Source organism: Aulonocara stuartgranti, assembly GCF_965226115.1.
Source record: "Aulonocara stuartgranti genome assembly, chromosome: 19".
Classification (NCBI taxonomy): Eukaryota; Metazoa; Chordata; class Actinopteri; order Cichliformes; family Cichlidae; genus Aulonocara; species Aulonocara stuartgranti.
The window spans coordinates 20758469-20783898 of NC_138955.1; the positions used below are offsets into that span (position 1 = coordinate 20758469).

General features: G+C 46.3%; 1 protein-coding gene across 12 annotated transcripts in view; it reads left to right on the top strand.

The window, feature by feature from the left end:
• The window catches only part of LOC309695839 (AT-rich interactive domain-containing protein 1B-like), a 189478-nt gene that overhangs the window by 66709 nt on the left and 97339 nt on the right, over positions 1-25430 (top strand). For 10 of the 12 annotated variants that reach the window (XM_082516764.1, XM_082516766.1, XM_082516757.1 and 7 more), the window contains 2 exons: positions 6553-6732; positions 20287-20391. In XM_082516764.1, coding sequence (XP_082372890.1) covers positions 6553-6732; positions 20287-20391 — 285 coding nt within the window. The remainder of the gene's footprint in view (positions 1-6552; positions 6733-20286; positions 20392-25430) is intronic. The other 2 variants (XM_082516761.1, XM_082516759.1) reach the window with 1 other exon arrangement.

The window sequence follows — 25430 nt, forward strand, 5'->3', positions numbered from 1 at the left end:
TGAGTGTAATTCAGCTGTGAAAAGGCCGTCGATCGTTAGAAGGTGCCAAGCATGCAGATACACTGTAGCGACTCGGAGGTGTTACAGAAGGGATTTGGAGCTCCGTGGAGTCGTTAAAGAAGACTTTTGTCATTTAAAAAAGGAAAAACGATGACCGCTGGAAACGCAGTTACTGCAGTTTTCATGCGTTTTCGTAGCCGGTCAGCCAGCTCAGAGTTGCAGGGCGTCTGGAGTCGATCCCAGTCACTCACAGACACAGACCATCACTCACTGTCACACCTGTGGTCAGTTTAGAATCACCAGTTAAACGTACAGGCCTGTCTCTGGACTGTTGTATGCTCACTTCAACACCGTGCTGACCTAAAGTGTCTAAAGTAATTTAGTTTATATTTGTATTTCAGACCAAACTGGGAACATTTCCTCCATATTTTACTTTCATTTTCATTCATTTTATAACTTTGAATTTTTGCTCTTTTATTTCAGTTACCAAACAGTTTTTTTATTATTATTATAACACCTAGTTTTAGTTTATTTAGGTTAATATTATTAACTCTGTCTGGGACCAACCTTGATCAGCAGCTTTCATTATAGGATTAGGTTATGGTCAAATCAGTTTTATTGATAAATGATGTCCTGATTGGATGATGTGAGGCTGGTGCTGTGATGCATGTATAGATCGGAGGCCTCAGAGGGACAGCAGCCTGTTTGGTGACTATTCAGAATATTTATGCTGAATCCACTTGATTTTTTAGTTGGTGGACACAATGCGTCATGCAGAGGAAATTAAGGAGTTTTTCATCCCAGAATGAAAAAATTAAAATTGGAGGCTGATGATGAAACGGCGCCAAAAACAACATTAAATATTTGGAAAACTGTTTTTTTTCTGTGGTATTTTTTATAGTTAAACTAATGTGATAAAGCATTTTCATACACTGATAGCATACTGGTGATACTTCACGTTTGCTCTTTGGTCACTTTATGATGATAGCAGCGCCTCGTTGAGCTGCCGCCCTGTCCAGCCTGTTGACTTCTTGCTGCTGTGCATCACATCCATCCTTAAAGCGTGCGCAGGCCTCGTATCCAGAGCTGTTCTTGTATCTGCCGTCTTGCTGCCCTTCCTCTCTCATACGGTTTTATCTTTATTGCTATTTTGCATTATCCCTATCCCTGCTCTCAGGCTCATCTTCCTTCCTGTGCTTTACTTTTTCTCTCCACATATCTGTGCGTCTGCATCGCTTTCTCTATCTGTCCCTCTCCGTCTTTATCACGTGAACCATCGCTTTATCTGTGGCTTTAAGTATGGCAGAGTGTAACACCCGTCCTCTATCTCCCCTCCGACTATCTATCCATCTCTGTCTCTAAACATCTTCCTTTGCCACTTTGTATCTGCTTTTTTTTCTTGCCGTTTCAGCCTCTGGTTCAGTCTTTTGTCAGCTCATCGAACTTCCCGCTTCTTGCAACACTTTTTAACTTTTCCATTTTAAGCAGCAGCTTCTTGGCCGACGAGCACAATGGCACGTGAATGTTAATGGCGAGCCTGTGATGTGCGGGCCTGTCAGGCCTGTCAGTGCGTGCGTATGAGTGCGTTTAGGGGTTGGGGTGGTGGCACCGCTTAGCGCTCTGGTTGGCTGAGTCCATCTGTCACTCAAAAATGGGCAACCTGTGGTCCCGGCCAGCAGCCACCCGTAGCGGCGCTTTGACAGTGTTATGAAAATTCCTGTCTATTGCTCATTGGCCCAATTGAATTACAAGCAGCGCCTTGTTCCGTGCAAGGTTTTTAAACGGCTGATTTAAGGCACATGTGCACGTACACACACACACACACACAGCCGCCTTGAATGAGGGTTAGCGCAGCTATTTATTCCCACCATTTGCAGAGCAGGAAGATATTGTCTGCCTTTTCATACGAGTCTTGTTTTGATAGATTTTTGATTGAGTTATTCTCAGTGTTTGCGCTCGTGTTTGTGTCTTTGTATCTTAATATGCCGCCAAGGCTTTTGTTTTCATCACACTGTTTCTGCAGTTTATGGTGAATTATTTGCTTCACAGGACGTCTATTCTGCGTCATTTCTCCCTACAGCACTTCACATCTGTTGTCATTTCATTACAGACATTTATTTGACACTGTGTGCCTGCCAAGACTCTGGATAAAGCACACTGTTATTTTGTCGGCTTCCACACACCTGAGTGGAGGGAAAAGGCAGAAAATGGTCTTATTTTCTACTTCCAGCAGTTATTTTTATTGTTGTAACCGGCAGCACAGCGAGTCTGTTTATCACCGAGCATATTCTCAGTCAAAGAGAATCAGGTTTCAGACAGCTGGTGTGTACTCAGCAGGTACAGTACATTCATACAGTCGAGCCCAGCAATCAAACAGAAGCTGCATTTGAATGACTCTCTCTTCCCTCCCAAAGCCACAGTGACAGGTTGCTACTTGTTAGACCTCCAGTCAGCCTGCTGCCTCTGTGTACTCATTTGACTGACTGTCGGCATTTCTGCCTCCTTCTCGTTTGGCTCTTCTGCTGCCTTCCCCGACTGTCTGTGTACCTGCTTGTGTTTTTGGCAGCAGCTATTCTCAAATGTTCATTTAACTACAGAAAATCTGTTTTTCAGAATAACCACCTTTGATGGCCCCATCTTATCTTAATGACCTTGTAGTACCACATCACCCTATTAGAGCACTTCGCTCTCACACTGCAGGCCTACTTGTTGTTCCTAGAGTATTTAAAAGTAGAATGGGAGGCAGAGCCTTCAGTTTTCAGGCCCCTCTTCTGTGGAACCAGCTTCCAGTTTGGATTCGGGAGACAGACACTATCTCTACTTTTAAGATTAGGCTTCAAACTTTCCTTTTTTCTAAAGCATATAGTTAGGGCTGGACCAGGTGACCCTGAATCCTCCCTTAGTTATGCTGCAATAGATGTAGGCTGCCGGGGATTCCCATGATGCACTGGGTGTTTCTTCTTCATTCAGTATGTATTAGTAGACCTCTCTGCACTGAATAATACTTGTTATTTTGTCTTTATCCCATCTTCCTTCTCACCCCAACCAATCACAGCAGATGGCCCCGCCCCTCCCTCAGCCTGGTTCTGCCGGAGGTTTCTTCCTGTTAAGAGGGAGTTTTTCCTTCCCACTGTCACCAAAGTGCTTGTTCATAGGGGGTCATGTGACTGTTGGGTTTTTCTCTGTGTTTTTATTGTAGGGTCTACTTTACAGTATAAAGCACCTTCAGGTGACTGTTGTTGTGATTTGGCGCTGTATAAATAAAATAAAATTGAATTGATGGCGCTATAAACTCCTTGGCTGTACATTTAAACAGTGGGCTGATGTAGGAGCGGCCCATGCAGACGGCAGTGCTGCTGGTTAATGGGCGATCAGCTGGGAGAGCGGTGTTGTTGAAAGTAGCACATATTCTGCATTCGGTGATGAAAGAGGATGAAGAAACTCAGCCACAGCCATCCATCCATTCACAGCAATTAAAGCCTCTTACACTTCCTGTCAATGAAAGTCCACTGCTCGCTTTGCTAATGCTTGTGATACGATGATGATGATGTTGAATGAAGCACTTCTTGTGGAGTCTAATTCAGTCTTAATTCCTCTACAGACTGTCCAAGTGGCTCGCTGTGGACAGAGTGTGTGTTTCTGTGAACCACATGATACGTATCTGAAAAACATTTGTGTTAGTATTGATGTTAGTGACGTGCTTACGAAGGCTGCCTTAATAACTGTCACACTGTCCCAAATATTTCCAACATTGTTCAAACCTGTAAAATCTGCCACTTGTGTCGATTTGTTTCATCTATGAATCGATTGGTATCATTTCTCACACATGAATGTACGTTTGATTGTTCTGATCAGGATCGCAGGGACACCATACAGCTGACCTGAGCACATATATAACTATCTATCACATTATTAAACATCGTTCATTTACATATAAATGAAAAGAATGAATATGCATTCATATCAATTCTTGTGCATTCTCGTGTTTTTATGAACCTGATTCCTACCTGAGAGCACCACACAGGTGATCCCACACTTTTCCACGACATCATCCGTGTCCACACTTCATAATCAGTGCAGTGGAGGACAGTGGGCTATCCAAGTACTCAGCAGTACAATAAGAGCCACACTAAAAATGAACCATCGCTTTAAAAAATAAAATGTGCAGTTATTTAATCAGTTTGTTCACAGCACACATTTTGACCAGTCCTAGCAGGAGAAGCTGTAATAGCACTAATTACATTAACAGTGGTTTTGATCCATGTAAGGGTCTCTGTGAGCACAATACAAGGCCTCTAAATGATATGCAGCCACTGTTAGTGCTGTAATCAGCCGGGTAGCCTCAGATAAAAAGGAATGCACCTCGTAAAGCCTCACAGGACTCAAACTGTAAGTGTATTTACACCCTTACAGCAGCTTCCTTCTAATAGAAAACAAAGAGAGTTAGCAGTTGTGACACTGATGGGTCCAAACTGCATTTTTATATCCAAATTCAAAGACCAGACCGAATCCGGTGTAGTTTATTATCTGCTCCTTAGCTTTCCATCCTTTGTAAGGAGGGTATTTGTAGCACTAAGAGGATCTTTTCTGGAGGTGCGAACTGAAACACGCTCTCTCTGTTGGACCTGTTTTTCTGTGATTTGTCTGTCACGCTGCCCACGTCTGTCTGCTCCTCCGTCTATCTGTCACTGTCTGTCCGTATCCGTCGGCCTGCCTGTCATCGTATTTGTCTGAGGAGGAAAGAAACCCACCCGTGGTTGTCTGGTCTCGATCTCCATGGCGACCCGATCCTGACCAATCCCGGAACAGCAGCATTCCAGTCGAGACCCACAGTGTTACGGCGGCCTGTCATCACTGATCGCGGGATAGAGTTGCTTCTGCTAAGTCGGAGTGGCTTTGATCCACAGCTAATGGCGTGTGTGACAGACAGAGGGAGAGAGTTTGTTTGTATTTCTTACTTTAGCAAATCCCTGCGAACAGACGACTGTGCATTCACTTGAGTATGTTGGAATCAGATACTGTGTGTGTGTGTGTGTGTGTGTGTGTGTGTGTGTGTGTGTGTGTGTGTGTTTCCCCGGCTTGCAGTAATGAATCCAGTGGTGCTGTTGGCATGAGCGGGGCCATGCTATTAACCTCTCTGCCAGCTAGACTGATCTCACCCTGTCTGTCTGTCTCATCGGCCTAATGACACACTCACACACACTCGTGCGCAGAAACCTGTCCTTCCTAATCAAATTTCCACTGAAGTGAATGGTATTCCACATTGTCCAATCATCTCCATTCAGAGAGTCAAAAAGCTTCTGCCGGTGCGGCGAGAATATTTCTTTTTTTACGACCCACTCAAAGGAAGGTACTCTTCAAAAGTGTTTGAAATGTAATAATCTCAACTGTTCCTCTGCAGCCAGATCAGATTTTAATATTTTTGCACCAGCCATCAGTTTTACGAGTGGGTTTCCTCGCTCACGAGAGTCACAGTAAAACTCCAGCCTTGCTTTTAATCTGACGAGGCAGCAGTGCGGCGGTTACGTCACGGTGGAGTCCCCTCTAACGCCATCCTCTATAAATCACTGTGAGTTTGAGTTTTACTTTGCCAAGCCTGCCACAGGAGATTTAAAGGGACATTTTAAACTTTAGGACTCGGGGCGCACGGCTTCGCTCGCGCCCCAAATTACAGCCTGTGTGCGCGTTTAATGAGTTTGCGGCAGAGCTCCTGGCGGAATAAAAATAAGCCACATGACATAATGGGGAAGAAATATGACATGAAACGTGCTGTCATATTGCTTCACCCGTGGTCGTAAATGTTGTTTAATAATGTGTGTTTATGTGCATGCGTGTGTGCATGTGATGAGAAAACCCCAGCCTCCATAGGAAATCCGCAGAGGAGCGAGGAGCACCTGGCGCTGTCTGCAGTCATAACAAATGACAAGAAGGGATTAAGGCTAGATTTGTATTTGTGCCAGCTTGTTACATGCATCCCCTGTTCACATTCTCTCTCATAACCACCATGTAATGCAGCATTGGCACTTGGCATGGCTTCGCCCTCCTGAGTTAGTTTTTTAACCGCTCTTGCTCTGGAACGCCGTGGCTCATCCGCGTGGCCCTCATTAAGGTCACGGCCTGGGACGGGGACTACAGTAATATCCGGCGCACTTCATCCCATCTGCGAGCTGTCCGAGTCGGAGTTAATGTAGAGAGCAGGATGCTTTGGCAAGGCAGAGGACATAAAGTTAGTGTTTTCTGCAGCGTGAGTTCATTAGGCAGAGCGCTGCTGGGAGGCGCGTGTCAGCCTGCTCGGAGCTAAATTAAGAGCCTCTCGCTGAGGGACAATCACATGAATTGGAAAAAAAGATAAGGGACAGTTTGTGTGGGATGCTTTTGCTTTTGGCAAATGTATGATTGACTACTGCAGTATGTTACCTGCCACCTGCTTTGATATCCTACTAATTGCACCTGGCACCCTCTCTGCATTGCTTTTAATTTAAAGTGAAAGTCTTGCTCTCAGTCCTGACCTTAATACCTCCCTTCTAACTGTCATGTGGTTGGTTGTTTCAGCAGGTGGTGCCATATGGCCAACAGGGGATGGTTGGGTACAGCCAGCAGCAGCAACAGCAGCAGCAGCAGCAGCAGCAAGGGGGGCAGCAGGGAACCCCTCCGTACTTCAGCCCCCCTCATCAGACTCCTCCAGGACCAACCCCGAGCTCCTACCTGCAGCCTCGGCCGCCACTGCAACAGGTACCAGCACACGGGCCCTAAACTGAGACCAGTGGTGCTTCCTGCAGGAAACAGCTGTGCACACGTTCACGTTTACATGAGGAAAAAATAAATAGTAGCCATAATTAATCAATACCACAAGGTTTCATCCAAATCTTTTTAATGTTTGAGTTGTGCTGAGATTGGAAAAAGCATCTTAACAGAGAAACCGTGTGTGTGCACATGTATTCATGTCTTTGTGGGGACCAAAAATGCTGGTCCCCACATGTTTGAAGATACAGTTGGGTTAGGATTAGGGAAAGCATTATGTCAATTAGATGTCCCACAAGATATGAAAACCCGAGTTGTGTGTGTGTATGCATGTGTGTGTTTGTGTGTGTGTGGTCCAGGCCCATTACTCTTTCTGTCACGATCCTGGGTCTTAGGACCCAGTGTTTTGAGTTTTAGTTCATTTTGATGTTTATAGTATGTTTAGCTCATTAGGCCTCCTATGTTGATTTGCTTATTAGTTCCCCCTTGTGTTTCAACCCATGTTAAGTCTCCCCTGCCCTTCATGTCTCTCTGTGCCCCCTCTGTTCTGTTTATGGTGTGTCTTTGCATGTTGGAGTTTCTTGTTTTCTGTCACCCTGCATTGTGCATTATGTTCTCATGGTTGGTCTTTTGTTACTCTCTCTAGTCTAGTCTCTTGTGTTCAAAGCTGAGTATTTCCCTCTGTGTATTTTGGTTCTTAGACCTCTGCCTTATGGTTTGTCTCTGTTTCTTAGTTGCTGTCTCCACTGTGTCTAGTTCGCGTCTCTGTGTGATACTTCCTGTTTTACTTTGAAGGTCCATGCCTCATGTGAGTGTTTCTAGTTTTGCGTCTCTGTCTCGTCCAGTCCTGATTTCTCCCAGCTGTGCCCTCCTTCTGTGTCTCATTCCCTCGTTATCCCTCTGTGTATTTAAGCCCTGTGTTTCTCTTTGTCAGTGTCGTAGTCTCCATCATAGCTGTGTGATTTTTCCCTGTGGCTCCTTGTGCTTTAGTTTTTCCAGTTTAGTTTATTTTGTATTGTTTTTCGTGTCCCACTCCACGCCAGCAATAAAGCTGTGTTTTTTGAGTTTACCTTTTGTCTCTGTGAGTTTGCGTTTGGGTCCTCTCCTGCCTGCCACACAGCCGTACTGTGACACTTTCGCATTATTCATGAGACATATTTTAGGTAGAGCTCACTCTCTGCGTTTTCAAATATTTAACTGTTTTCTCGAAGCACGCACACTGTGCAGAGACATTTGCATGCAATGCGTGTTTCGGAGATTGGACAATCATAGCTTATAAACACATATTGTATATTTTCAATGAGCACAGGCCTGCCAGTGCAAACCGAATTCTCAGAACAACAAAGGGCCTGTTCTGCAGATATGGATCGAGACGCGTCCTGCCAAGTTTTAGCGTGATGTTCTGTAGAAGATTTCCACTGGGAAGCTGGCTTCAAGCAGTTGTTTTTTCAGATTTGAGTGAAGTCTGCCCATGTGTTTCCCATCCACTCTGCAGCCAGAGGGATCTATCTATCAGCCCGCATGGAGTGACTCTGGCTCGCAGTGTTGCCCTGGATCATTACAGAGAGAGCAAAACAGACCAAAGGAAAGAAAATAAAACGGGACAAGACGGGAGAGATTACAGAAGAAGTGGACGGGAAAGGACAGACTGAAGAGGAGGAAAGAAGATCAGTTTGAACTGGATATGTCAGATTATGGAAACGGTGGTGCTGCGAGCCCTTCCGCAGGATCGTAGCTGATAAAGGCATTTAGTTGAATTCAGTCAGGATTGCCTAAAAAAAGAGCACTTCAGTGTGAGGTAAAAGGCTGAAGTGGCAACTAAAAAAGTACATAAAATAGCGTGCATTAATATGGATTGAGCATTTCCAGTAACATCACAGTGCAGCTGCAGATATGTGGTGATGATATGCATGCAGCCAGTGCATGACTGAGCACTGCACACTGCAACACGGATCAGGATGCTTTCCCTCTATAATGATGCATGTTATCCTTCATTACAGAGAACATCCACGCAAAGAGACGTCATCCAGCACATGCACTGGATAGGCCGTTAGTAGTTGTTCAGTATCTGCGCAGGCTGACTGCCGTTTGGCGGCGGCGGTTAGCTGTTATACTATCATTTACCGAAACGTAATTAAAACTTTCTTCGGCAGACTTGAACACCGAGCGCACCGAGACAGAATGCTGAGCAAAAAGCCATCGTTGGCACAAAAGCAGGTTGTCAAAAAAGGAAATCATCAGTGTTAGCATATAGTCATTTTCATGCTGAGTGAATGTTTCAGCCAGCACGCCTTTTGTCTCACGCTGAAAACGCTCTTACTCTTGTTTCCTCACTTAACATGCTCACACACACAGACCGTGCAGCCTGCTGAGCAAACGTTAGTCACTCTAACTGGGAGCGGCTGAGATCCATGGCCGCGTTGACATTTGGTGACAGTAATGGTGTGTTTTCATCATTGCTGATCACACGGCGGCAATTGACCCACGCTACCAGGTAGTTCTGCTCGAGTCCTCCCATTGGCCAAAGCCATTTCACCTGTGCTGATAAGTCCCGTATTGGTTGCTATGCCAACTTCTGCGCTGACCGGGGAGCTGGTCTCCCTCTGTTTTTCATTGTTATGCAAGTGTGCTCCTTTAAGGGCAGGCGCACAAGCTTGTTACGGCTACATGAAAGCCTCGATACCTTCGGCAGCTTCCCACCATCTTTACCTGTAATCACGGCGCCCTTCCTGCGTGTTGAAACAACGGTGCAGCATTTAATGTTGCTTTAGCACAGCAGGCAGTGAGTCGCCACCTCCTGGTTCCTGCCTGTCTGTCACACTAAAGACCCGGCTAAATTTATTCTTTCCATCTTCTAATAAGCTCCTGGCTTGGATGCAGTTATGTTGCAGCCATTTACAGACAGACTTTACATATTATTAGGAACAAAGTGGGCCTTTAGCATGTACAGGCATACATGTGCAAGTGGCCAAACATTTCCATTATTTCAGCAGTTTGTGCCGCAGTAATTACTGAAAATTCATAATATTGATCATTAAAAAACATGACATTTTAAACATAACAAAACCAAGCAAGCGCGGTGGCATTAAGACAAAGTTAATTGGTCATCGATTGAGCGAGAGAGGATTTTCGAGAGGGAAACAAAATACCAGGAAACACCAGAATAAATTAAAAGAACAAAGAAAGGCGGTCGCCGGCTTTGATTTTGGATCCGAGAGGTAAACACGTTTGGAAAATTGAACGTACGCGGCGAGCTCGGCCAAGATTACAAATAGGTTTTGCGTGCCTTCAGCTCAGCGCTGCATCGCTTTCATTTTTCTGTTCTGAGCGAGCGTGTGGCTTCCTGTCACTTTTGTACACTGTGTCTGCGTGTACACTAATCAGCCGAGTGCGCCGCGGCAATTCGGAGCTGCGAAAAGGTCAAATGGTGACCTTTGTCTGTGATTCTGGGCTGAAATGAGACATGATGCGAGCCGCACAGAGCGGATTACACGCATACGCGCCATCGCCAGCGCACGCCAGATTAGGATGTCATTGTGGTATTGACCCCTGTTTTTTGACCCCCCATTACTCTGAGAAATCCAAGCTGAAAAGTTCTTTATTTTGTTCTTCTGGCACTCTCCGCAGTTCCTTTCCCCCACTCCACTCCCATTAACCCTAGCCAGAGGACATCCTCCAGTTGATGGAACCATTCCAGCTGCCTTTGACACAGAATTTGCTCTGCAACCGACCGCTATTAGCTGGTTTTGTAACAAATCGAAGTGAAAACGCTGCCTTTCTTTGAGTCTATTGCACTGCTGTGACCTCATCTGATTGCAAGGAGCAAAGAAGGCTAAAAAGGCATTTCGAAGACATCAAGGCTCATACAAAAAGTAAAAATATATATATATTTTCCACCAGGGAAGGAGTGCGCTTTGAAAAAATAAAAGTGCATGTGCTGGTAGATTTTGAATGGCTGTTTGAGAAAGGCAGATATTTTTAAAGCCATGATTATGAGTAACAGTGAAGTTTGTCCTTTATTTGACCCTTGTTTTTACCACATGAACTTCTCGATTGTTCCTATATGAGCGTGTCAATTTCCACCAAATCCTGTGGGATTAATCCTCTTTAAAAAATCTAATTGTAACAAGAATTACTCCTGCTATGTGGAAAAATATTCAAAAGCCCGTTTTTCTGGAATTAAAGTTTAAAGACGCCCTATAAATATGGCGAACCCGAGTGTTAGCGCCAGCTCCGTTGTGAGACAAATCACTTAAAGGAGGAAACGTGTGCCCTTTCTTTCTCTTGATGGCTGTATTACGCTTGACGCACGGCAGATTAAGCGAGTGATATTTTGTTACCGTGTTACACACTCTGCCTCATAAAAACGAAAATGAGAGCGCTATAATTTCAAGAATTTGGAGATAATTTTTTATGGCGTGTTTGCTTTATTGGGTAGTATACAGCACAGTGTGACAGGATAGACTGGAGGGGGTGAAATGCAACGTTGGCCAACTGCCAGACTTAAACTCCATAACGTTGTAAGGACACGGTGCAGGCTCTGATCAGCCACACTATTTAATGTTTCACTGAGGAACAGTGTGTTAAATTGATGTTTGCAGAGTAATTACATGCAACAGAATATAGGCTTGTTTAAACTCTATGCTGCATGTTCTATTCAGCAGTTTGTGGGTGACTGCTGGAGTCATCTGGATTTGACTGCTAGCCTTTGGAAAAGGAAGTGAGTGGAAAAAAAATACTACCCATCCCACTCTCTTTTGTGAAACTGATTCCAATTTCTCTGTTGACTGTTTCCCCTTCCTGCCTGAGAGTAGCCCCTGGGGAGGGATGCTTTAGTATAGATGAACTCTCAGCTGATTGGAGGAGACGCGGCCTCTTTGCAGGGACCTACATGGGAGGAAGCTGATTCATTGGGTTAGATGCTTTCTAGTGACTTGAGCACAACGGTTTTCCATCCGTGTCAGCTGTCAGAGCAAAGAAGAAAAACACGACCAGGCTTGCAGGTCTCCCTTTTAACGCACTTTCCTTCAGCTTTACCTTGAATTGGATAGTAACTGCTGCGTGTGTGCCTGCTGTGCAGCGTTGCGTCACTCATCAAAACTCTGAAAAGGTGAACAGCAAAACCTTGCGAGAGACGTGTATGCATCTGTAAAATATCAGAAGTAGCACAGAAAACTGGGAGACAGCCAGGTGGATGCAGATGTTATATTCTGACACCAAACTATATTTAAATTATATCTAAAGAACTCCCTGAGTGATTCTGCGTGTTAAGCAGTGCATTTACTTTCTTTTACCGGTTATTTTGAGCGTTGCAGAGTGTTTCTGTGTTTCCCAAAATACATTCAAAACAGGCAAGTCCAGCTTTACTGCTTCCATGGGAATTCAGAGAGTCGTAGCAGCCCGGTGCTGCTAATCCAGGTGCTGCACTGGATGAATTCGTTATCAGAGAGCGTGAGCACATCTGTAAAAGCAGACGTTTTGCCAGTTTGTTGCACTGAAGAAGTGCACATTCCAGCAAATTCCCCCCAAGGTCAGATTGTGCAACGCTCAGAGAAACTGCAAAAACCCAAGAGCGTGTTCGGGGTTAAAGTTCATGTCAGTACAATTAGAGCCTGAGCAGGTGTGACTTGTTTGGTAGGGTTGCTGGAGAAAGCAAGTTTTATCTGAAAGAACCACAAGACTGCAGGAACAACGACGACACCAGAGTGCAGATGTTTGTCTGTGATGAGGAAACCCAGCACCTCACACCAGCTGTCAGCACGGTGCAGGAGGGATGAAGATTTGAGTGGACCAGGACCTCCTCTGTATACCAAAGTGAGGCCATCAGTGTGACTAAAGCTTGGCTCAAACTGGGTCATCGACAGGACAAAGATCCCAGCACGGCAGCAAAGCTCCAACAGAACGACCAAAGAACAAAAGAGTCGAGGTTGAGAAAATAAGGACGAAGGAAATGTGTAAACATTTATTTGAAAAAGTAAAAACTGCATCTCGAGCAGAAAAACTAACCTTACAAACGCAAAGGAATCAGATTACTTTAATGCACCGTTTTGTAACACATTACACTAGATTTGCATACATGTCAAATTCCCACATACGGGTTCATCGATTGGGCCCACTTCCAGTTTGTCATTTCCTATTTCCTGTCTGTCACCTCTCTGCCCCCACCCGGCTACAGCAGCAGGCCCTTTCCCCCACCCTCCGCCACCCCCGCTTTTAATCACACCAGGTTAATTAAAAGGCCACGGTGCCTTTCTGTGGCCCCCCCGCCCCTCTGACTTTATTACCCCCTCGCTGTATACTTGCTCAGCTGCCTCACGAAACTCTTTCAATCACACGGAAATGGGAGCTCACCTTGGTGATGGCGGAGAGGTTGAGGGGAAGGAGAGGAGGAAATGAGAGCCGTGAAGCTGTGTGTGTGTGTGTGTTTGTGTGTGTGTGTGTGTGTGTGAGATTCAATAGGAAGTGACAGGAAAAGGTGTGCGTGGCATGGTGTGTGGGTGGGTGGGTGTGTGGGTGGGTGGGGCACCTAAAGTTCAATGTCATTAATTGGTCACCATTTGAATATTAAGTGAAGAACTCTGTTAATTAACGGGATATTAAAAGTGCTGCTGGCTGGAAGGGGGGGCGGGCGGAGGGAGGGGTGGGGTAGGCTGCGGAAATGGAGGGCATATGGCGAGATAGAGAGGAGGAGGAGAGAGAGAGAGAGAGCGAGCGAGGCTGGGCGCAAGGTGATAAGAGGGAGAGAGAGACGTCCGTGGGTAAAGGTCTGGCAGTGGTAATTTGCGGAGAGCCGCGTTAATTGTCATAACCTTTTAAATGGCAGAGTTTATCGGAGTCCTCTAAATGTCCCCGCATATCGCCACGGCAACCCTGGGCCTGCCACACTGTGATTGGCCACCGCTGACGAGCACTTAAGCTTGATGAGTTTTCAGCACGAAACTAAATGATAAATTTGAAAATATATATTTAAAGCACATACAGTATGTCAGCTCGCGTTCTTCTGTGTACGAGCATGTGTGACAGTGCGTCCGCGTGTGTTTGAGACAATGTTTTTAATTTAGTGTGCGTGCGTGCGGGCGTGTGGTTTTTTTCTTTTACCTCCACATTGACTGACACTCGCTAATTGCTCGGCCAGAATCCGCCAATGTTTTTTTTCTCCCTTTTTTCCCTCTTTTTTTTTGATTTATGTTTGTTTTTGTACAGCCGGAGCTGCAATTCAAATGCAAATGAACGAGAACAGGAGAGGTGTTTTTGGAACGGTTAGGACAATCATAATGGCTCAGAAAGAAAGGGGGCCGGTAGTTAGCGGCACAGCACCCTAGGGGCCTCATTTAGCTGCCATTTGTTAGGAAATGCCGCTACATTTGTTCCTGGATACAGACTTCACAGACAGGGAGAAAAAGAGAAAACACCAAAAAAGAATGTCACAGTCAAAGTCGAGCTCGCCAACACGATGGCGTTCCTCCGCGCTTCAGCAAAAGTCATGTGGGTGTACACCGGTTTGGGTGGATGTCCTCTTTTAAATGTGAGCCAAAGCAATTGAAGTGAATGGGCGGCCGGGGGTGGCGGTGACAGGGACTTGCAAAGACTGTATGAAGTGAAGATGGTTAAAAAGACTGGCTTTTATTTGATTAGCCTGTGTAGAGGAATAAAACATGAAAGCCCTGGCAGTGGCAGCTAGTGCTGTTAGCTGTGACATCACTCCTGGGGGAAGGCCTGTACACAAGCCGCGTGTGTGTCTGTGTTTGTATAAGTGAAACAGGAAAGCTTACTTGAGGCTGTGTGTGCACACGTGTGTGTCCGCGTGTGTGGTCCTCTCTTGTCGTCTCTTTGTGCTAAAGGTCAGGGGGATTGCTGAGATAGAATCCAATCTGAAGGACACAGCACTAGAACAGGTCCTGCTACAAATGGACCTATTAAGATAGACTTGTGAGCAGAGCGTGTGTGTTTGCATCAAGTATATAGGCGAGCGCACACACGTCGTCGCGAACGCAGCTATTTCCATTCAAATGGTCACCTTTTCCCTGATGATAATAACAGGCTGTATGTTGGAATAAACGTTCATCATTTACATGGACTGACAGTGACAAAAGCAGCAATGCATTTGAACTGCACGTGTAACAGCAGTGTCTTTCAAATATTCTAAAATGGATCAAAACATCCAAGTGTCAAGAAAATATGAAAGGCAAGAACATGATAACCGGCAGTGATTTGTCCCATTTTGTAGCACAGAGTTTGCTCTCACTGCTGATTGTTGCTTCAATTATAGTTCAGTCAGCCTGATTGGTGCGAGCGCGTGTGTGTGTGTGTGTGTGTGTGCGAACGCGGGGTGTTGAATATGGATGTCCTGCCTCCCTCCCCCACCTCCCCCGCCCCGCCTCTCCCGGGTGTGTGTTATGTTTTTTTTTTTTTTAAACCAACGTTTCCTTTGTTAACAGCTCAGACAAATGAATAAAAAAAATACTGTATTCAACTGTAATTACTGACATTCAAGACATTCGCGGACCAGCACGTCCTTAAACCTGAACAGCACAACAGTTTGATTGTCAGTGACTCGCAAAACAACACGAGTGCGGCTCAGTCCACGGCTGGAGGCCAGCTGGGTGATTGTGATGGTGTATAAATGACACACACAACTTTTACTCCGGGGACCAGTGAGGTGGTGGGTTTTCTCTCGTTTTGTGACTTGTTCTGTTCCGTTTATGTCTTTATTATTATTATAATTCATTTCTTTTTTATGTTAAGCCACAGGAACCACTTGGTTGGGTTTTATGAAGCTTCTCCCAGGTGATTTTTCTGCTGAGGGTTAGCGTGACCTTTGCATCACATGGTCTCACAGACTGACACAGTATGTGGGTGTGCATGTGGACAACAGAGATGCCCTGTCCTTGCTGTAATTTGGCTAGAGGTGGTGGCCAAATGCATGTGTGTGTGTGTGTGTGTGTGTGTGTGTGTGTGTGTGTGTGTGTGCGCGTGTGCGTGTGCGTGCAGAAATAGGGCCTCTCTCCTAAAGACATGCAATTAAGCTTAATTTTTAATGAATATTAATGGCATTAGCGTCAGATTTTGTGGAGATGTGCATTTGCTAAGGTGCAGGGGAATTGGGGGGGTAACTAATTTATTTGGTAGTCATGAGCAGAGGAGACGGGAAGAAGAGAAACAGGAGGTGTGGAGGTGATGTTGATGAAAGGAATCAGAGTGGAGGAAGGGGTGGTGATGGAGACGTGTCAGTGGGATGGAAAGATGGAAGCAGGAAGAGCGACGGATGAAGCACGAAGCAAGAGGAGGGTTGCAAATATAAACAGAGAGGAGGGTAGATTCTGAGTGAAGGTTAGCAGAAAAAGTAGAAATAAATAGAATATATTAGGGGAGGAAAGCAGAGTGGAAATAAAATGCTGGTGAGAAATCATTTTCCTCCCGTATTGAGCAGGCAGGGTTGGATTTGAGCAGGACACTGTGCTGCCCCCACAGCGGGCACGGCTGGCCCCACAGCGGGCACAGCTGCACAGATGTTCACATCCATGTTATGTACAGCGTAGATTAAGTAAGCCACATATTTTCATCACGGCTCAAGAACGAATAAAAAGAAACAACGATCAAGACGGCTGTCAGTCAAAATCAGCTTCACTTAAACGCTTTGAATTTGGCTCTGCTCGCTCTCTGTTGTTTCCGCCGTGCCATCAAATAGCTTTTGCTCGCTGTCATACGAGCTTCATTGCTTTTTATTTTATTTCTTTCTTTCCCAAGACAGACAATCAAACTCATACAAGCAAAGCGAGGCAACATTTCACCTTGCTCCCTGCTGGAATAGAGAGTCGGAAAGTGTGCGGTGCAACCAACCAAAAAGGCCCGATACAACCTTCTTAAATGAGCTGTGAGCCGAAAAGAAAAGAAAGCGTAAGATGCGTGTCGTGATTACCGTTTGAGTGCGGCCTCCGTATGAGGCGGCATTTCGATATAGAAACAGAATAAATCCCAGGCTGGAATTTTTGCGAGTTACTTTTAAAAGCGCTCGAAAGTCTGGAAAACAAGTCGACGGCGCGCAACAGCCACGCGTTTCCCCGCTCGCCGGCTGACTCGCGCTCCTGAGTGGCTGGGATTAAGGTGGTGCTGCAATATTGATTTACGTCTGCATAAAGCCTCTCCGGCTCTATATATTACACCACATTCAGCAGTCATCTATTCAATCAAATCTAATATTACACTGCCTCTCCACACAGCTGTCTAATAGCATTTAACTCACAGTTTGATTCCTGCATTCCCTCATGTACTTCAAACGCTTGCCTTCAATATCCTTCGTTCGTGTCTACTATGCCAAGATGAAGTCTTTTCAAAAGCACGGAGGATGAATGAGCGTGTCTGCGTGTGCGTGTGTGAAGACAGGATTAGCTGTGGCCTTAGGCTTAAGGTATGGAGTTGAGTGTATTTTAGAAGCTTCTAAATTAGCTGGGAAATGGGATTTTGAGACAATGGACTGGAAAAAACTCAAATGAAAGGATGCACTCGCAGCACTCCTTCATTTGCCTCTGATGTTGTTCCGCTCTCACTTTTTTCCAGCCTTCATCTTTTTTCCTTTTCCACTTCTTTTGCGTCTCCTTTCCCCGTCCCTCCCTCCCTCCCTCCCTCTCGGTCCATATTACAGTTGACAGTAATGATGTAAGAACATGAGTGTAAACAGTAGTATGAACCTCACTTTGACCCACTTAAAACAGAAATCCCCCCGAGTATGCGCGCGCTCACACTAGAGACTCATGCCTGAGTAAATATTGGAGTTGGGTCAGCAGCCGCTCTTCTGTTCAGTGTGTGAGCGTCTGTATCTGTGCACGTGTCCACCTCTCCCAAACCCCCGCTCCTCCTCCTCCCTCCTTCCCCGGGCCGTTATTTACCTGTGGAGGTGCGCTTGTGTCTAAGCTGGGTCTCTGTGTAATAAAAGCCTGACGTTTGGCGTGCATCCAGCCCTCCCTCCCCCTCGTGACAAACACGGGGGGGTCGTGCACAAACACATGGTTTGCCGAGGGCCCTGACAAGGAAACTAGCATGGCTTTCTTTTTAAAATAGCACCTCCATTCTTCGCTGTGAGCCTGTTGTTAACGTCTCCGTGCACACACCCACATCTGGGAGGACACGTGACCCAGTGATTGGTCCCATCGTGCTGTTCAGGGGTTTCCCCTCCAGCTAAGGAGGGGTGCTGGTATGAAGCGATGAGCTGGTGGGGCGTGATCATTGCTCCGTGTTTGATTTATTTCGGGGACTGATTTCATTTTGTTTTTATTATTCCAGATGAAAAAAGCGACATCAGCCGCAGAGCATAGTGCTGTTGGATACTTTAGACTGTTTAAATGTGTTTTAGATGAAAAATAAAATGGACGCGACAGTTCAAAGATTTTGTTTCTACATTTAAAAGAACTAATTTATTTAAAGCTACATTCTGAAACAAAATATCCAATACCAGCACCGGTATCGATGCTATTGATGTTTGGATGGATCCAGTCACCTCTGACTGCAGAGTTGCCACATGCAGAGACACAATAATAAAAAACAACAACACAAGTTATCCGTTAAAATTCTTGAAATAATCAGTCTCCTTTGTTTTGTCACCTACACAAAGTGTGAACATGTGAACTGAAACATATTGTTTAAAAATGTCACTTTGTGACGTTCTTATTTCGAGTTTCCTGTTTCCATAAGAAGCAATCAGTTACTTCATAATGCATCGCTTTTTTCAGTTGGACCGTTTCCAGTTTCGATTTTGAGAACGTGAAATATGTAAAACTGTGAAATCAGAACAATCACAGCCTGTCAGCTGTGGAGAGGATTATGTGATGAAATATTAACAACATGTGAAGCAGTTTGAGGGACATGAAGCAAAGCGACGCTTCAGGACCAGCTTCAGGAGCCGTACTTTAAATGTCTGTGGAGTTTATTCAGGAAACATCGGGGTGTTTAAAAAGCATTCGGCTGTTTTTGATTTGGTGCATTAGTGAAGAACTTAATCATTTAAATATGTATTTAAACGTGAGGCGAGCTGAGTTCAATTGTGTTCCACGTAGAATAAAAGGAAAAATGAAAGTGCTTCACTTTATATATAAAAGGCATCAAGGTAAAATAAGTAAGCATCAATAAGCAATGTATAAAAAGTCATTTAGGCAAACGGTAGAAGTTGCAGTGAGTGTGTCACCTTCCCTGTGTGCTGTTAAAGCAGCCTCCACACAGAAGCTTAAGAAACCAACTCCATATCAGATTTTCTTAAGGATCTCCAGACGTGCCGTATTATTCCTACATAATTTCTAGCCTGGATCCACAAGCGATTACACATTTAATGCTCTAATAATAGATCAATTTTCTCATGATACATCTCTCGCTGTGGAGGATAATCTCCAGCTACAAAATCATATCACCTTTCTGACAGGAATATTGCCCACCTACTACAATATAATCACACAACAGATAAGAAATCAAACTGTGGGGAAAAATGGATTTTCAAAGTAAAATACCCAAAGACGTGTGTTTGCGTGCGGCGTGCGTGTACTGTATATTACGCGGGACTGTGCACGCGGGCACTTGTGCGTGATCTCTCGCTGTGTCTCGCCGATCAGTTATCACTAATCCTTCCACTCGGAGCTCTTTAACAAGTTGCTATTGTGCCGCAGACGCTTAACGTGATGGAGGAACGACCGTCGTGGTGAATGAAAAGAAGAGTGAGAGTGAAGGAGGGAGAGATGCAGAGGGAGGGAGAGGGCAACACCTCCGACAATGGCGAGAAAATTGGTTTACACTAGATAGGCTCGTGATTACAGAGGGAAAGAAAATGACTTGGATTGAACAATAGGAGTGTGTGCACGGGTGTGTGTTTGTGCGAGCGTGCGTATGTCTGGAGGATTAGTGGGTGGTTAGGCGAGGATTTGGTTGAAATGAATTGGTGGCTATGGCGTGCTGATGGGTGTGTGTTTGGATGCTTTTCCAGCCGCCTGTACTGTAACGCTCGCGCTCCCTGTGAAACGGCCTCTTTGTGTTCAGACTTGATCTAACTGGGAATGTTTGTTGCGGTCCTGCAAACCCAACGCTCTGCACACTCTCGCTTGCAGACTCTTGTCATCACGGCTGAAGACGCTCAATCTGTGATGTAACTGATACGTCAGCTCCAGGATACTCAGCGGTTTAGCTCGTGCCACCAGTATTAATGAGGAGAACAAAGATGTGTTGACTCAGTTTTTTCTCGTGTGCATTTAAGCAGGAATCCTATTTTCAACAAGAATCCACATTTGAATATCAGAGCGTGGTGGAGAGCGTCTCCCAAAGGCACGGTGTTTTGCACCTGTTGTAACAAGACTGCTCTGAAACGAGCACCTTTATGTGGCAACGTCCATCACCACCATCGGGCAAAGCGGGTGTTGAGTTTGTGCGATTCCGGTTTAGAAAAGCGGGTGGATACTTTGTGACAGTGCCCGAAAAGTAACGTCAACAAACGCAGAAAAAAATCTGTTATTTTTTAACCTTTTCCTCAGTGACACTGCGTTCCCTTCTTTCTTCTTTCTTTCTCTTTAGGAGGCCCAGCAGGAGAACTACAGCATCAGGGGTCCTACCCCAGGGAATTCTGGGAAGGCTAACAATGAGGATAACGTCTCCCACGACCGCCCCTCTAGTCTGCCGGTGAGTGATTGACAGTCGTGTGGACCAAAGTGCAAAAAGGCACTGCTGCACAAAAGTCTCATCGTTCAGTCAAACCTCAAAGATGCATGGTCATTTTTGACTGCACGTCCACCTCACTGTCCAATCAGATTCTTCCACTCACCCTGTGACCTGCCCCTCTCTCTGGTGTCTCAGGGGGTTTGCTCATTTCAGAGCTCACGTCTGTGTTTTGACTGGCGTCCACGCCAAAGGCGTAAAGGCCCAGATGTGTCGCGTCCTGGTCTGTAGTGCCGTCCCCTCGCTCGCACATACAGCCACGAGCGCAGAAAAGCATATGCACCGACGCAGACGTTGCTTCTACGTGCACGACGCAGTCACACATGCAAACCCACAAGCGCTGCCTGCTGGCGTATGGGCGAGCTGAAAAGCATGGAGCAGGTTGGCCGGAGGAGTAATTGAGAAGAAATGGTGAGACCAGGCTGATCCACGGAGGGAGAGATGTGGGCTGCTCTAGTTTTTTTTTTTTTTTTGGCCAACCTAATCGCTTTTTACTCCATCATCTCTCTCTGCTTGCAGCTCTGCAGCATTTTCAAGAATAGAATAAATAGACATTTGCAAATGGTTGCAAATATTGGCACTGCTTGAGGTGTGTGCAGTTTAATTTACTCGATACTTTGGAACAGCCCCAGGAACGGCAGAATAAACTGCAAGAAAAGCTAAATTAAGTGTCTGAACTTGAGTTGAGCCGTAATATTCTTGGTGCACGGACACTTCTGAAGTCTGTGTGTGCTGACGGTCTGCCCGGCCCTTTATTTGTCATCCTCCTCGTGCACACGTGTCCATAATGTGCTAACAGTATGTGGCCCGTTTCGTCTTTTTTCCTTCATTTTCACTCTCCCACACTCTTTAGCCTCCTTCCCTTTCGCTCTCTGTCTTTCTCTCTAAAGCAGCATCATGAAAGCTCTTTCTCCCCCCTTGTGCTATAATGAGAAATGGCCTTGATGTATCGGTGTGTGAATCCGAAGCGAGAGAGCGAGACGAGGCGAGGAGCCACTGCAGTCGCGGGGGCCGATCTATTTGAACCAGCACCACCATCACCCGGCGTTCCCTCGCCACTTTAATCCCGGCGTTTTACCCCTCGGGTTCTCCGTGTGTTTTCACATCCCATCCAAAGCGTGTGGCTCGCCCAGATCCTAATCGGCGGCAAGTTTTGATGAGAGACACAGAGAGGGAGAGATGGATAGATAGAAGAGGAGAGAGAAATTGCTCGGCTCTTCCAGCAAGCTGTCACGGCAGAGATGGAACCGCTTTTTTCCCCTTTCCTCCCCTCTCTTTCTCACTCTCTCACCGGCATTTGATGTCAGATCTAAAGCTGCTGTCATCTTTTCCCCCCTTTCTCTCCGTCAGGAGGGAGGGAGCGCGGGTCGGCAGAGTGTCATGTTGTTGTTTTGGGACGAGGCTGCTGTGTGATGTGGCGGGATTTTTGAAGGAAGACCAAAGGGAGAAGTGCTTTAGTGACTTATCACATTCCCCTCGGGACTCGGAAAATGTATTGGAGATATGGAGCGCCTTGTATTCTGTATCGCTGTATAGTGTCTGTATTGTTAATGTGAAATCACCGTCCCTTTAATGTTTCTGGTAGGTTGGGGAAGAAAAGGGAGCTTGCATCCTGCAGCTGGTCGTATGTGTGCGTTTCCACGTAGCTTCAGTCCTGATATTGAGTCACATATTGAGTCCTTTCCTGACCCTGAATCCTCCCTCAGTCATGCTGGGGGGGGGTCCCATGATGCTGTGTGTTTATACACATCTCTGTATTTAATCATCAGTTATTATTAATCTCTGCTTCTCTTCCACAGCGTGTGAACCAGTCTGGTTCTGCTGGATGTTTCTTCCTGTTAAAAGGAAGTTTTTCCTTCCTACTGTCACCAAGTGCTTGGGCATAGGGGGACGTCAGATTGTCGTCTGTACCTCAGTGTATAAAGTGCCTTGAGGCGACTGTTTGTTGTGATTTGGCGCCGTATAATTAAAACTAGCCTCTTCACATTAGCTTTGGTTAAACTCAACCTGGTGAAATCAGAGCAAAGAGCATCCTGTGACCAGATGAACTTGGCCCATAATTCAGTGACCAGGAGCTGTGACTTGACTTTATGTGAAAGTAATTTAGTGCTCTTGTCTTTGGGTTTTTTTCTCCTATGTGTTGATGCAGCAGACGCCGCCGCCGAGCCTGCACAGAAACTTGATGAAATCGTGCTTCTCTCGGTTGAGTGTTGTCTTCTTCCAGAATTGTTCTGATTTCTGCAGGATGTGCGGGGCAATTACAGGTCAATAAATCGTGACATGTTTTTGGCTGACAACGTGTTAGAGGCGGCCCGCGTGATTGGCACAGGATGACATGTCATCTGCTGCCTTGTTATTTCCAGCTATGTGCAGCAGTTGAGGTTTTTTATTTTTTGCTATTGAGGGGGGGGGGGGGGGGTCTGCATCTGTGTCAGCAGCCCTCTGCATCTTTCGCCTAACATTGCTAAGTCAAGCTGCTCTTTCCACAGTGGGCTGCCCCCACCCCAAATCCTCCCCATCCCTGTTCCAGTCACTTCATGTTCCCTGCTCTCTGGCGTTCCCCTGACAGCCTGCCAAGCTGCCGCGCAGCCTCCCATCCTCTGGGACATGGGAGAGGATGGCCACCCATGTGGAAAGACAGAGTGAGAGCTGGGGGTGGGAGGGTGAGGTGAGGAAGTGGGGTGAAGAGAATGCAAGAGAGAGAGAGAGGGAGGGCGTGAAGCGATGAAGTGAAACGTGGTTATCTTTTTGTCACTTGTTCGAGGTGAGGGATGTTGAATTCAGGCTATGAGGTTCCGGCAGCGGTGTGTTATTCACACTAGCGCGCGCGCACAAACACACACACGCACACAGAGAAACATTCTTGTAAGTCTTTCAGTGCTCATTTGCCCCTCCTTTACTTATTTTCCATCAGACAAAAGGGAAAATTCAGAAACACTATCTCTCCCTCTCAGTGCTGTCCACCTCGCCCTGCTCTGCTTTTCCGAGCGTTAGGTCATAAATGATTGACAGGGCACAGCTGGAGACGCCTGCACGCCTCCCCTCACTACACACACACACACACACACACACACACACACACACACACACACACACACACACACACACACACACACACACAAGTCTTTACTCGCAAACACACATTCGGCACATACTTTGATGCACGCTCCGTCCTCTGCGAGCCGTTTTCTGTGCGTGCTCTATCGGAGCATGTCAGTCAGGCAGCCTATACAGTATGTGCTCTCACTCTGGCTCTCCCTACTGCTGTGTTTTATTTTAGAGTCCCCAGGCAGGCAGACAGGCCAGCAGGCAGCGCACAGTAATGTCATCCAGCAGGGTTAGATTCAGCCTCCACATTAGTGCACGCAGGGGGGAGGAGAGGAGGAAAGGAGGCAGGAAAGCAACGAAATACAAGGGAGGTGAAGAAGAAAGGAGCACGGGGATGGGGGGAGAGGAAAAGAAAGGTGGCGCTTATGTGGAATAAAAAGCACATCTCTTATATTATGGCTTTAGATGTGAGGTTAAACGTGATGACGATGCAAATTATTCAGCATAAATCGATTGTATTTTATGGAGGAAGGTCTCGTTTTTATATGTTTACATGAGAACAGTGTGTGGGGAGGGGGAGGCAGGCAGACGCAGAGATGTTCCCTGGACCCTGCAGCCTATTCTTAGAACAGACAGCAGCACTGAAGGCCAGAGCAGCTCCTTGCCACTGCTGTGAGCACATAGCTGCTCTGAGAATAGGACCGCTAATCTGAAGCAGGTTTCACACTCTGAGGTACAGGAGATGGCTGAGGTCACACCAGCCTTCAACCTTTAGACCTAGTGTGAGTAGGAGTGATTGATAAGGTGTCGCCGTATGTGCCGCTCGTCCAACACTGCTGGCTCGTCCTATACGCTCCATAGGATGCCTACATGCCGCCGCGCACACGTACACAACCGTTGCTTTCACCTCGGACCCTGACTTCATCTAAAATGCAGACAGGCTATTTTTCCGCTTGTATGCCAACCTGTTTTCGTTTGCTCCTCATGAATCATTTAGCACGCACACACAGTTTCATGTACACGCCTGGTGTTTTTGATCCTCAGGAGCCGGGAACACGTGTTTTTCCCGGGGTTTACCATTCGTTCCCCTACGGCTCGAAAACACAGATGCACAGGAAGCGGAATTGATCGGTGGGGAGATTTCTGGAGGTCTTTCATCTTTGTACATCACCAGTATCGTGTTTAACCTACAGAGGACGCACCTGCAGTGGCATCTGAAGTCGGACTCACGGGCGTGTTCTTCATTTTTACTGTAAAGTAAAAGATAGAGAGGAGCCAATCGGTTTGCAACATCCATTTCAAATCTCCTCTGTGTCAAGCACGGAGACTGCTGAAGTGTCCTTTAGCAGGACACTGCATCCCAAGCAGCTCTCCTCAGCAGCTGACACTGCACTCTCATCCTCCTGCAGAAGACAGACACACTGAAAGAGAATTTCCCTTTGGGGATCAATAAAGCATTTCTGCCTGCAGGATTTCACTTGTTTCTTATGGCAAAATTTGATGGCTGCACACTGCTCCACCTACGGGGAACTATGTTGGCCAGTGCAGGTTGTTAAACAAACTGGTAACACAAGGCTGAGCAGCAGTGGTGGTGGGGGGAGCTTCAGCTGCAGAGGAGGGCATGTTTATACCCAGCCACCCTTAACAGACTGGCTCACAGAAGCCCTGCACAGCAGAGTGAAGGGCAGATAACAAACCTGTGCGCGCACACACACACACACACATGCTCACCTACCCCTATGCTCACACATACGTGCACTCCAAGTGCGTCAGGCTTTGTGATTTGAGAGTGAGAGGGAAATGGAGAGGGATGAACTTGGTTAAGAAAACAGCAGAGCGACTCGGCTGGCGCCTCTCCACCAACCTCTCCTACAGAGGAGGAGAGACAGGCAGAGGGGGAGATAAGTGAGGAGGAGGAGGGTGAGCGTGGACTGACCCTAGAAGGAGAGAAATGT